The sequence below is a fragment of the Schistocerca piceifrons genome, chromosome 4, assembly GCF_021461385.2.
Source record: "Schistocerca piceifrons isolate TAMUIC-IGC-003096 chromosome 4, iqSchPice1.1, whole genome shotgun sequence".
NCBI lineage: Eukaryota > Metazoa > Arthropoda > Insecta > Orthoptera > Acrididae > Schistocerca > Schistocerca piceifrons.
This window is the reverse complement of record NC_060141.1, coordinates 191,518,197-191,531,830: the sequence shown is the minus strand read 5'-3', so window position 1 is coordinate 191,531,830 and position 13,634 is coordinate 191,518,197. Positions and strand designations below refer to the sequence as shown.

General features: G+C 37.5%; 1 protein-coding gene across 1 annotated transcript in view; it reads left to right on the top strand.

Moving 5' to 3' along the window:
• Window positions 1-13,634, top strand: part of LOC124794945 (centromere-associated protein E-like) — a 622,348-nt gene that overhangs the window by 173,230 nt on the left and 435,484 nt on the right. Inside the window, exon 8 of the mRNA XM_047258659.1 lies at window positions 12,272-12,319. Within this exon, the coding sequence (XP_047114615.1) occupies window positions 12,272-12,319 (48 nt within the window). The remainder of the gene's footprint in view (window positions 1-12,271; window positions 12,320-13,634) is intronic.

Genomic DNA, 13,634 nt, shown 5'->3' with positions numbered 1-13,634 from the left:
GACGAAAAGAAATTACCCATCAAATTCGTTGTGTGCAGGGATCTCAGTGATGGTAATACAGCAAACTTCTCCACCTGTTAAACTGGAAAACATGAGATGAAGCGTTCCACTATTCAAATGTAAATAGAATGTTTAATAACTTTCATGGAACATATCAATATTATTTTGACATTGCCTTCCCTCTTAAGCAAAGTAAATTAAAACCTACTAGAAACAAAAGTTGGATCGCTACAGGTATAAAAATTTACAATGCAAAGAAAAGATTACTGCATTCATACATAAAAAACAAAATACTGTATCATTAGAGATTTTTTTAAATTTTTTTTGGGGGGGGGGGGGGGGAGGGAGGGGGAAGCTGGAAAAAAATGGAATAACATTGCTGTGGGTGGAGCTTGTGTAGTACGCATTCTGCCACTAGGTGTGTATAGCGCAACTCATTGTCAGTTCCATGCTGCCTGTGTTGTCGACTTGGCTTGTACTGTTCATCTGCAGTGATTGTTTTTGTTAGTGCTGTTTTGTTCTTGTTTCATTTTTTATGATGGAAAGTTGAAGTGAACAATATGCAGCTGTGAAATTTTGTGTTCTACTAAGTAAAAATGCTGCTAAAACTGTTTTAATGTTGAAAACAGTTTAGCAAGATGGTGCTTTGGGATAAACCCAAGTGTACGAGTGGTTTGCTCGATTTAAAAATGACAACATGTCGATTGATGACAAACCTCGTTCCGGATGTCCATCAGCTGCTGGAATCGAAGAAAAAGTTGAAAACATTCGAAGGCTTGTGCTCAAAGTCTGTCGACAGAAAATTGATCAACTGTCAGAGATTAGTGGGTTATCTTGGAGCTCGGTTCAGTGAATATTAATGGAAGATTCGGGCAAACAAGAAACTTTTTCTTCTACCAAGACAATGCACCTGCACACGCAGCCATCTCTGTTAGATAGTTTTAGGCTAAAAATGGCATGGTTCCACTGCCTCATGCACCTTACTCTCCTGACCTGGCTCTGCGTGACTTTTTCTTATTTCCATGCATGAAAAGGAGAGGCAAAGGACACTGATTTGACAACATTGAAGAAGTCGAGAAGAACTCATTATAAATACTGAAAAAACTGTGTGTGTCGATTTTCATTTAATTCCTCCAACTAATCAAATGTCTATTCAATCACTATTAAAAAATGATCCCATAGAAAATGTGTCACAAAATTTTTGGGTCTATGTGATCAGCAAGACTTAAAGTAGGACACACTTATAAATAACTTGTCTAGAAAACTATCATCTGTGTGCTATGGCCTAAGAATTTTAAAGGCTACAACAAGCAAAACAACAGTACTGCAGGCATACTATGCACAGTTCCACTCACTAGTCCGATATGAGATCATTTTCTGGGGGTACTCAACTCACAGTGTAAAGGTTTGTAGCATGCAAAAAAGAGCTCTAATAATAATTTGTGGCCTTAAAGAGATGGAGTCCTGTAAATTCCATTTAACTAAGATCTTGTTCATTAGGGACTACCTCCTGAAAACAGGCAAACTGCTACAGAACAAAAATGTACACAACTATAGTACCAGAGGGGAAATCAAATATACATCAAAAATATCACAGAACAACCACCTATCAGAGGAGCATACTCAACATTGGTGTAATATTACACAATAAGATGCCAGAGGAAATAAAAAATGCTACTCATCCAGTATTTAAAGCTAAACTGAAGGCATTTCTAATAAAGCACTGTTTCTATTCTGTCAGAGAACTTATGCATCTGAAACACAATTAATTGTAATTGGTACCTATTTTTAATTTGCGTACTATTTTGCTAATACTATGTATAATTGTAACTTATCTTTGACGTGTCCAATATCAATTCTACAATTTGTGCTGTATGATAAAACTGGACTAATAAAAAATCAAATCAAATCAAATCAAATCAAAACACAGGAGGAGCTCCCAGCAGTTTCTAAAGATGACTACAAAAATTGTTTTGAACAATGGAAGCAACGGTGGGACAAATGTATTAGTTGTAATGGAGAGTATTTTGAAGAGGATAAGGTTGTTTTGTAAACAATTTGAAAGTATATAGCTTTTGAAAAATAATTCTCTCTCTCTCCTTTTTTTTTACCCCTTCATATATCAAAGGATGCAATAGATCTACAACAAAAAGTGAATACACCTACAAATCAAAAAACAAGACACGGGCCACATGGAACGTCATGTGTTCTGATACAGGCACCCAGCCAGTGGCAAATGCTATTAGCATAAGTCTGGAAAATGTGTAAATATGTGATGCCACTGCAGTAGCAATGAGTAATTTAGCAAAATTGCAAATGATTTCAACCAGACTCTTAATGTGCACCACATTGAAAACAACAAACCCCCCAATGGGTTTATGTTTCTCAAAGAGGTCACACACAATGAGGTCATACTGGCAGTTACATCATTAAAGAAACCTTCATGTGGCTTTCATGATGATCCAGACTATGTTATAAACCAAACAGGAGATTATATTGTAGAACCACTGAAGCATATCATTAATCACTCCTTTCCACCCGTACATTTCCAGATCTTAAGGTTGCGAAGGTAACCCCCTTCCACAAAAACGGAGCCACAGACAATGTTAAAAATTACAGGCCTCTAGCTCAGCTTAGTAACTTCTTAAAGATCTTTGATGAGCTCTTTTACAATATATTTTTAGAGTTTATTAACAAAAACTCTTTGCTGTCAAATCATCAGCATGGTTTCAGGCAGTCAAGATCAACAACCACAGCATTAATGGATTTCTGCGTGCTATCTTAAAAGCTGTAGATGAAAAGGAAATGGCTTCTGGAATTTTCTTGGACCTATTCAAAGCATTTGATATTATAGATCACATTATTCTATTACATAAACTGGAAAGAGAGGGAATTAGAGGTATTTCAGATGAAAGGTTAGATCATATCTTACTAATTGACTTCAAAAAATGACTTCAAAAAATTGTTCTTAAACAGGATGAAATCACTTGAAAAATTATAAGAACAACAGCATACACATCAGAAAAAGCTACAGTGAAATATGGCATGCCACAAAGGTCGACATTATGTGCAATCCTCTGTCTTTTGTACATACACTACTGGCCACTAAAATTGCTACACCAAGAAGAAATGCAGATGATAAACGGGTATTCATTGGACAAATATTTTATGCTAGAACTGACATGTGATTACATTTCCATGCAATTTGGGTGCATAGATCCTGAGAAACCACCTCTGGCCATAATAACGGCCTTGATACGCCTGGGCATTGAATCAAACAGAGCTTGGATGGTGTGTACAGGTACAGCTGCCCATGCATCTTCAATACGATACCACAGTTCATCAAGAGTAGTGACTGGCGTATTGTGATGAGCCAGTTGCTCGTCCACCATTGACCAGACGTTTTCAATTGGTGAGAGATCTGGAGAATGTGCTGGCCAGGGCAGCCGTTGAACTTTTCTGTATCCAGAAAGGCCCGTCCAGGACCTGCATCATGCGGTCGTGTGTTATCCTGCTGAAATGTAGGGTTTCGCAGGGATTGAATGAAGGGTAGAGCCATGGGTTGTAAACACATCTGAAATGTAGCGTCCACTGTTCAAAGTGCCGTCAATGCGAACAAGAGGTGGCCGAGGCATGTAACCAATGGCACCCCGTACCATCACGCCGGATGATACGCCAGTATGGCGATGACGAATACACGTTCACCGCGATGTCACCAAACATGGATGCGACCATCATGATGCTGTAAACAGAACCTGGATTCATCCAAAAAAATGACATTTTGCCATTTGTGCACCCAGGTTCGTCATTGAGTACATCATCGCATGCGCTCCTGTCTGTGATGCAGCGCCAAGGGTAGCCACAGCCGTGGTCTCCGAGCTGATAGTCCATGCTGCTGCAAACTTCATCAAAATGTTCGTGCAGATGGTTGTTGTCTTGCAAACATCCCCATCTGTTAACTCAGGGATCAAGACGTGGCTGCACGATCTGTTACACCCATGCGGATAAGATGCCTGTCATCCCGACTGCTAGTGATACGATGCCGTTGGGATCCAGCACGGCGTTCCGTATTACCCTCTTGAACCCACCGATTCTGCTAACAGTCATTGGATCTCGACCAACATGAGCAGCAATGTCGCGATATGATAAACTGCAATTGCGATAGGCTACAATCCGACCTCTATCAAAGTCGGAAACTTGATGGTACACAATTCTCCTCCTTATGCGAGGCATCACAACAATGTTTCACCAGGCAACGCCGGTCAACTGCTGTGTGTGTATGAGAAATTGGTTGGAAACTTTCCTCATGTCTGTGTGTTGTAGGTGTCGCCACCGGTGCCAACCTTGTGTGAATGCTCTGAAAAGCTAATCATTTGCATATCACAACATCTTCTTCCTGTCAGTTAAATTTCGTATCTGTAGCTTGTCATCTTCGTGGTGTAGCAATTTTAAGGGCCAGTACTGTAGATGACATGAATTAAACTGTCTATGCCAAAAGGAAATTTTATTTGTTGATGACACCAGTATTTTGATTACAGTGTTAAACCAAAAAGACCTTCAAACATCTAGAGACACATTGCTGTAGCTAACTCCCTGCCTTGAAAGAAATAAACTTATTGTAAACACTGAAAAAGCAGTAGCCATGAACTTTTATATATCCCACCTTAAGCAACAAAATGACCACTCACTGAAAATAAGTAACAAAATTTAAAATTGATTGATGATATGAAATTCCTAGGAATATCTCTGCAGAGCGACCTAAAATGGAATACGCACATTAAAGTTCTTACAGCTAAACTGCTATCTACATCTGCCTCTACATCTATGTCTACATCAATCCATTATATGCCATGGATACTTAACATGAGCTGTAACTGAGAAACAGTAATAGAAGCATACCACATATATTTCCAGTCAGCAATCAGATGTGGAATAATATTCTGGGGGAATCGGGACTGTACCTTATAATCAATCCATATTCAAAACTCAAAAACGATATTCCAGAATCATATGCAATGTAAAGAAACAAGATTTGTGTTGCCCTCTTTTCCTAGCTTTAAAAATATTTAACATTCCTTGCCTGTAGATATTTGAAACAATAGTCTTCGCGAGAGAATATTTACGAACCTCCAATGCATATCAGCTAATCAACTCTGTGCACAGTTGTGGAACAAGAAACGGCAATAGCACCCGTGTCTCCTGTGCTAGGACATCAACCTATCAGAAAAGTCTTGTTCATAGAGGTACACAATTATATAACCATCTTCCCCATCAAACTTGTGATAAATTCTATTGTTATCTTTATTTGCACAACTTTGGATGAAACAGAGTTTTGAAGACTGCAATTCATCATTGGGACTTGGTGATTGAAGTCTAAAGTACAATGATGCCGCTGAGTGTTGGGCTTTAATGCAATGGGTAGTGTATTAACAAGCCATGTGGTAGGTCGTAGGTTTGAATCTCATCAAGAGCTGTAATTTTTTTTTTAAATTTCTAAATCCAGTCAAAAGATTTGATAATCATTTTTATTCAAGTAATTGGTTTAAATGTAATTTACTATTTCTAATTCTTTGCCACATAATTTTCGTCATTGTAGTGACTTTTTTATTTGCTATCATTCTTTTTTCATCTGGGATCTGTCTGTGTTGCCTATAATTGGTTGACTGATTCAGCAAGGTCATTGGTCCCATTGGATTTGGGAAGGATGGAGAAGGATTTGGCCATTCTCTTTCAAAGGAACCATCCTGGAATTTGCCTGAAACAATTTAGAAAAATCATGGGAAACCTAAATCGGGATGGTCGGATGCAGGTTCGAACCGTCACTCTCCCGAATGCAAGTCCAGTGTGCTACCACTGCAACATCCTTACTCGGCCGTCTACAATTGGTTGATTGATTTGGGGGAGGCACCAAACAGCGAGGCCATCAGTCCCATTGGATTTGGGAAGGAAGGGGAAGGAAGTTGGCCATGCCCTTTCAAAGGAATCATCATGGAATTTTCCTGAAGTGATTTAGGGAAATCATGGGAAACCTAAATCATGATGGCCGGATGCGGGTTTGAACCATCATCCTCTCAATTGTGAGTCCAGTATGCTACCACTACACTACCTTGCTGGGTCGCCTATAATCTGTAACTAAGTGCCAACGAGGACTGCTCATTGATTGGTAACACAGCAGATTGTGTAGCCAGTGTGAGGGTAATTTGTTTATTTAATTTTGGTCCTGTGACATCTTGTACAGATATAAGAAAAGTCATTAAACAATGCAGAGGAGATATATACTTATATATCCTCTGTATAGATATATATCCTCTGTATAGAATGATACGTGGAAAAATGAAACAAATAAAACAGTCACTACCATGATGAAAATGATGTGGCAAAGAATTAGAAATAAAAAATTATGTTTAAACCATTTAATTGCATAAAAATGGTTAGCATATTCTTTGCATTTAGAAATAATAAAATTTCATGGTTCTTGATGAGATTCAAACCAAGACCTTCAACATGGCAAGTTAACACACTAACCATTGCATGAAAGTACAACACTAAGTGACATAATTATACTTCAGACTTTGATCACCGAATCACAGTGATGAATTTCAGCCTTCAAAAACTTGGTTTTGCTCAGTGTTGTGTGAAGCTAATCTAATGTAAGCTGATCTCTGTGATTATGATAACTGCATATCTGACACTGAATCATGTCTTGTGTGGAAGTATCCAGTAGTGTTTAGTTAGCACTGGGCTTGAAACGTGCATATTTCATTACATTGTGTTACATTAAATTAATACTTGTTCCAGAGATCATGAACATGACATTTTGTAATGATGTGGAACGTATCAGTTTAACTTAAGTTTTCATCACACATTTTTTAACAGTTATTGCTTCATATCTAAAAAAATCATCTATTGAGTAGAATGAGTAGTCATTCAAAAATTCTTTTGTTTTTAAATTTTGGTTGGCTGTCTGTCAGACTTTTAATGCTATTTGGCAAATGACCAAAGATTTTTGTGGCAGCATAATTCTGTGCCAAAGTCAGATTTACCCCAGAAAAGTGAATATTATCCTTTCTTCTAATGTAGTCATGTCACTGTTATTTTTTAACTGGGATGGGTTATTAATAACAAATTGGATAAGTGAATATATGCATTGTGAAGGAACAGTGAATACCGCAAGTTCCTTAAATAAACGTCTGCAAGGTGATCTTGGATGGGTTCCAGCTATTATTTTCTTAATGATGAATTACCACAAAATATGACGCCATATCAAAGCAGTGAATAAAAACAGGCATAGGAGGCTAATTTGCTGATACGTTTATCACCAAAATTTGTAATAACACTAATAGCATAAGTGTCTGAACCTAACCACTTCAGCAAATCATCAATGTGTTTCTTACAATTCAGTTTCTCATCAATACACTTCCCCAGAAATTTTGAATATCCTGCCTTAGCAAGACATCAGTTCAAAGTCTGTATCTAACTATGGTGTCATGCAATTTGTTGTACAGAATTGTATATACTGTGTTTTCTCAAAATTTAGTCAGACTCCATTCACAGAGAATCCGTTAATAATTTTATGGAAGGCATTATTTAAAATTTCCGTGGCTAAATCTTGTTTGTTGAGTGCGATTACTATACTTGTATCATTGGCAAAAAGAACTAGCTTTGCACCTTCATGAATATAGAGAGGCACGTCATTAATATCATATGTTAAGAACAATAAGGAACCCAAGACTGAACCCTGTGAAACTCAATTCTTGATACCCCCAGTCAGAGCACTCTGCTGATTTTTACAGACTATCGGTACTGTTAATTTCAACCTTCTGAATTCTCCCAGTTAAATATGAATTAAACCACTTGTGCACAATACCTAAGCTTATGTAGTAGAATTTCATTATTTGCATGGTCAAAAACCTTTGAGAAATCACAAAATATCCCAGTGTGTGACGTTCAGTTATTCAGAGCATTTAATATTTGATCAGTGAAGGCATATATATAACTTTCTATTGAAAAGCCGTTTTGAAAACCAAATTGACATTTTGTTAGTTCTTCTTCTTCTTCTTTCGAATGGGCCAGCTAAGGACCACGATATTCAGCTTTTCAGCATGGAGAAGGACTTGATGTTTGCCCAGTAATCCCGCATTCTCTGGCTATGTTTCCCCTTTCTCTCCTTTGTCTGAAGAGCGCCGGTCTTTTTACAGGGTGATCTGTCGTGAAACCTCTTTTCTTTTAGTATCCTTCAGAGAAGTGCTCAGTTTCTAATGTCACTTTCAGTTATGTTCAGTTCCTCAATGTCTTTCTTGACTTCTATCAGCCATGGTTAGTACTTCATTTTTACAAATATGTGAAGCTGCTCTTGAATACATAATTTTTCAAGAATTTTGGATACAGCTGTCAGAAGTGAGATTGGGCAGTAGTTGTTAGTGTCAGACCTATGCCCTTCTTTATGCAATTGTTTAACAACAACATATTTCAGTCTATCTGGAAAATGCTCTGTTTCAGCGAGCTACTACATATGTGACTGAGAATCCTACTTATCTGTTGGCAACAAGCCTTTAGTAATCTGATGGAAATGCCATCAATTCCATAAAAGCTTTTACCTTTGAGTGAAATTATTATTTTCCTAATTTCAGTAGGAGGTTTCAATTTTATCAAATTGTGTAGGTACTGCCTCTTCCATATATAGCCAGGCATTTTCTACTGAATAATTGGATCCTATTTTCTCTACAACACTTAAAAATGATTATTAAAATATTTTCTACTTCTGACTTTTTGTTAACAAACTTTTCAGTGTATTTGATAGAAGTACAGTCTTCCTATGTTCTCAGTTGCTCTGTTTCCCTTTTCACAATATTCCAAATTGTTTTAATTTTATCATCAGAGGTGCTAATCTCAGACATAATGCACATATTTCTGAACTTTTTAATAACTTTTCTCAATACAGTGCAGTAGTGTTTATAATGTTTGACTGTTTCTGGGTCATTACTTCTTGTAGCTATAAGATACATTTCCCTTTTCTGTTTACAAGAATTTTTATCTGTTTAGTAAGCCATGGCATTTTAGATGGTTTCTTACTTTTAGATGGTTTCTTACAATTATGTTTCACTGTTTTCTTAGCCACAAAGGTATCACAAAATAGTTTAAAGTTTAAATAAGCATAAGGTTCCCTGTACACATCACCCCATTCTAACTGTTGCAAGCTTTCCATAAAATTTGCAGTTGGAGGATTGTTTTGCATTTCTGTATGGAGCTATGTTATATGCTGTAAGTAGCTGTGCATCATGACCAGACAGACCATTCGTAACAGGCGAAGTTTTTATTTGATTTAATTTATCTTGGTGTACAAAAACATTATCTGTAAGTGTACTATGCACAAGCATAGTCAGTGTACTGCTTTCCAGTACTGCTTGAGTAGGAAAATCAATAACTGATGTCAAATTGAAAGAACCAAGTAATACTTCAAGGTCAAGCTTTCTGTCAGACCCCTTCAGAAAATCTACGTTGAAATCTCCACAAAGAGTAGTTTTCTTCCTTCTGTCTCACAGATAGCACAACAAAGAAGCCAAGTTTCTAAAAACAACCAAAAATTTCCCAGTTGGACCCTGTACACAGCTATAATTATAAAAGTACCATCATTGTTTAGTTGAAGCTCACATGCACAAGCTTCTGTATGTTGCTCTACACAAAATTTTTTAGTTCCTAAATTTTTCACACCAAGATAACTTTTAACACATATTGGAACTTCTTCTCTCTCCATTGCATCCTTACTTGCATGTGCTGAATGCTTCTATCCAGCTATGTTTATCTTTTCTATACCTGTGCCTATATGATGTTCAGACAAGCATAGTACATCTATTTCATCCGCAGTTTCTAAACTTCTAAACAAACAAGAAGATCATCAACTTTGTTTTTTAATCCCCTGATATTGTGATGCAATATACTAATACTATTTTTCACTGTTCTTTTATGAGAATCTTGTGACATCCTAACATTATTTTTCACTGTACTTTTATGACAATCTTGTGATATTTTAACGTTTCTAGTACCTGCCTGTCTGAGCTTTTCAATAAGCTTAATTTCATTCAATTTTGAGCCATTGGATACTTATGTTAGCCTAAAAAAAAGGTAATTTCCCCGAGTCTCAGGGCTCCCCTTTAAAGATTTTGCTATCACCCCAGCCAATTTACCTATCCCCTTCCTATTGAGATTCTTATGTGTGTATGTTGGTTGTGGTATGGTTTCCATGTATGATGAAATACGAAATAAAATTGCCAGATCCCTGATTCGTGATCGAAACACATCAAGAACGAATGCCAGGCAAAGAATTGGAAGTGAACTGACCAGTTGTTGTGGTGGTTTGGGAGCGGCAAACGGTTTGGGCAGGCATGGCGCTGAGCACTCTGATCAGAGGGAACCAGCACCATCTTATGAAGTGCCAAGTAATTTTAACCAGACTATAGTTTATATATTTTCATAATATTAACTATCTGTTGCAGAATTTAATATGCTTTTAAGATATTCGAATAATCGAACAACTTTAACGTATGAAATTTTGTAACAAAGCAAATCCTGAACTCTAAACAAAACCCGGATTTTCAGTTTGTCACAGGTTATATTCAGCTGTAGAGTGAAGCTTTGTTGAGTAAATCTCATATTATTTAACTTTTTCTTTCATTTTCATATTGGATGTGTTGTTGAGAGTGTCAATAAGACTTATGTATGGCAGTGTGATTCTGTTCGGAAAGAGCTTGTAGTCCTTGAATGAAAAATGAAGTACTGTCTTGGAGATAAAACTGATTGACTTATATTCTTTTTCTTTTCGGCAAATCACACTAGGATTTCTACAGCCGTTACCGGTTTCAGGATGCCAGTGGTCATCTTGAGCCTAAAACCAAATGCCTTCGAAACAGCTTGCAAGAACAGGATGTGCCTTTGACGATAACCACTGGCTGATCAATAGTGGCAACAGCTTTATGAAATGAAATGCCCGGAGCAATAAATATACGATATTAATTAATTACCGTAGTTTCAGAAAACAAGCAGTGTTAAAGGTATGTTCATGCAGTAAATTGCGTTGAGAAAAAAGGGTACTGCACCAAGGCATTGTTGCACCAACATTAAGCAAGGGCATGGTTTTTTTTTATGTATTCTCCGTAGACAGTCAATTAGAAAACTTAAGTCGGCATGTATTTGTAGTCCATCACTTATTTCTGTAAGACTAAATATATCGCATTGTGATGCGGATCGAAAAATATGTTTTGCTTCGCGGATGCAATCCATTTCTGACTTCGTTGGTGAGTTTCTTTAAGATCGGCTCTGACCGCATAATAACTATGAAGTAAAGGAATGTAATAGCTTATTCCAAGGATCTAATTTCAGATAACCTAAGAGCTAACAACGCTTGCCGTAACTGTCAAAATTTGAAACAACTATTGTATATTATCCAGAAAGAAAATGGAAAACGCCGTTGTAGCGGATGTATTATTAATAGCTTAGGCTCGGCCTGGAGTGACGTCTTTGTCACTGCTTTTACCTGGTTGCCTGCGTCTGAGACCGACTTCAACCACGCGTTCTTTTGTGTCTGTAAGATCCTTGCGCAAAACGATTCAGGCAATTCGCTTACATGAATAGTACCAAAGCTTGTTTTTTGTGCCAGAAATTGCACCCCAAACTTATTCTTACACCGTGTGTAAAAAAGGAAATGTTGAAATTGGTTGCTGATGAATTAAACGGTAGTGTTGCGGTTATCAGCAACGCGGATCTGGTAAGAATGTATACATAAGTGTGCATTTATTTCTTTCGTAGCCGGTATGAATAATTCCCGTATTCGATTTTTTCTGACGCTGTACTTTTTTGCAGACATACGGTAGCCGATTCAGATTTTGAAACTTGCGTCTATGTTGAACTGGACGCACATTAGCAGTATTTTCAAACAACTGTCAAATGCTTGCCCAGTTGTGCAAACTTATTGTTGTCAGTCAATAGTGTCACATAATTCCTCCATACATGTTAAAATGTGAGTGCCGAGTTCTTATTCGCCGTTTGCTTGTGTGTGTGGCTTTAGTACACTTGGTACAACTCTGCAATTTGCAGAGCGGCTGCTTTTCGTGGGCACGTCATTAGTTATTGAAAATCATATGGAGAGCACTGTATGTCAGCCTTTTATAGCAAAGATTTTTCATTTGTTGCTTAACAATACATATTTTGACACGCATATTGTTGCAGTTTTCAGAAAAACATGCGGTATAAATTGTGGAATGTTCTTTCATTTCAGACGGAAGGACATTGCATCTGCAAGAACCAGACGTCTCCGGAAATGACGGTAAATATTTGTTACACGAAAACTTAATTCTTTGCTGTCCTTTAAGAAACGAGTAATTATGAAGTAGAATACTAAACACACAAGGAAGATTACTGAGGGAATTCCTTTTATAACAAATTTACTAAGTATCAATGGGCTGTTTGCCACTTGCCTGCTTTCAACCATGACACCATCGAAGTCGTGGGCGTTAATGACTCGTCGAAATCCAGTTTGTGTAAAAATTTGAACCTTAACAGTTACTGAAACTAATATAATGACACGAATTTGCTGGTTCCGCCGACTCACAACCATACTGTCACATTTCAACACAATATGATGAACTACTGTCTGAAAGAAGCTGCATAATTATTCAGTCAGATCTTGGTAAAATTTCGAAGCTGTGGAAAGATTGGAAACTTGTTCTGAATGTTCAGAAATACATATTATCCTACAAGTATAATATCAATGAGTCACTGTTGGGAATAGTCAACTCATATAAATACCTGGGTGTAACACAATGTTGGGGTATGAAGTGCAATGTTCAAATTGGCTCAGTCGTGGAAAAAGCAGGTGCTAGACTTCAATTTAATGGTAGAATGCTGGGGAAGTGCAATGAGTCGACAAGTCAGATGCTTACAAATCACTCGTGTGACTGGTTCCAGAATATTGCTCATGTGTGTGGCATCCACATAAAATATGACTAATGGGGATATTGAACGTACAGAGCAGGGCATCACACATGGATGCAGGTTTGTTTGATATGTGGGAAGTGTCACAGAGATACTGGAGGAAGAGAACTGGAAGACTCTTGAAGATAGACATAAACTATCCTGAGAAAGTCTCTTAACAAGGTTTCAAGAATTGACTTATGATGACTAGGGATATACTGCAACCCCCTATGTATCACTCACATACAGATAGTTAGGTTAAGATTAGATTAACTACAGCATACACAGAGGTATTCAGACAATCATTCTTTCCATGCTCTGTATGTGAATGGAATGGGAAGAAACTCCAATAGTCAGCACAGTGGGATGTACCCTTTGCCACGCACGTCATGATGGTTTGCAGAGTATAACTGTAGGTACAGAACGTAGACCATAGCAGATCTGTCTGGCACTACCAGTATGAAGATTTTGTATTCCCATTTATTGCCTTCACCAACTCAACGAAACTACCACCAAGCTGACATCCAGTATTGGCAATTTCAACCAACCTGTGTTTGACCTTAATTCTTTATAGTGCCTCTGTTTTACATTAATTCTTTCCAGTGGTACTGTAGGGGATAATAGTTTCTACCACTTCCAGAGTGACAAATTGCGTGATATACAGCTAC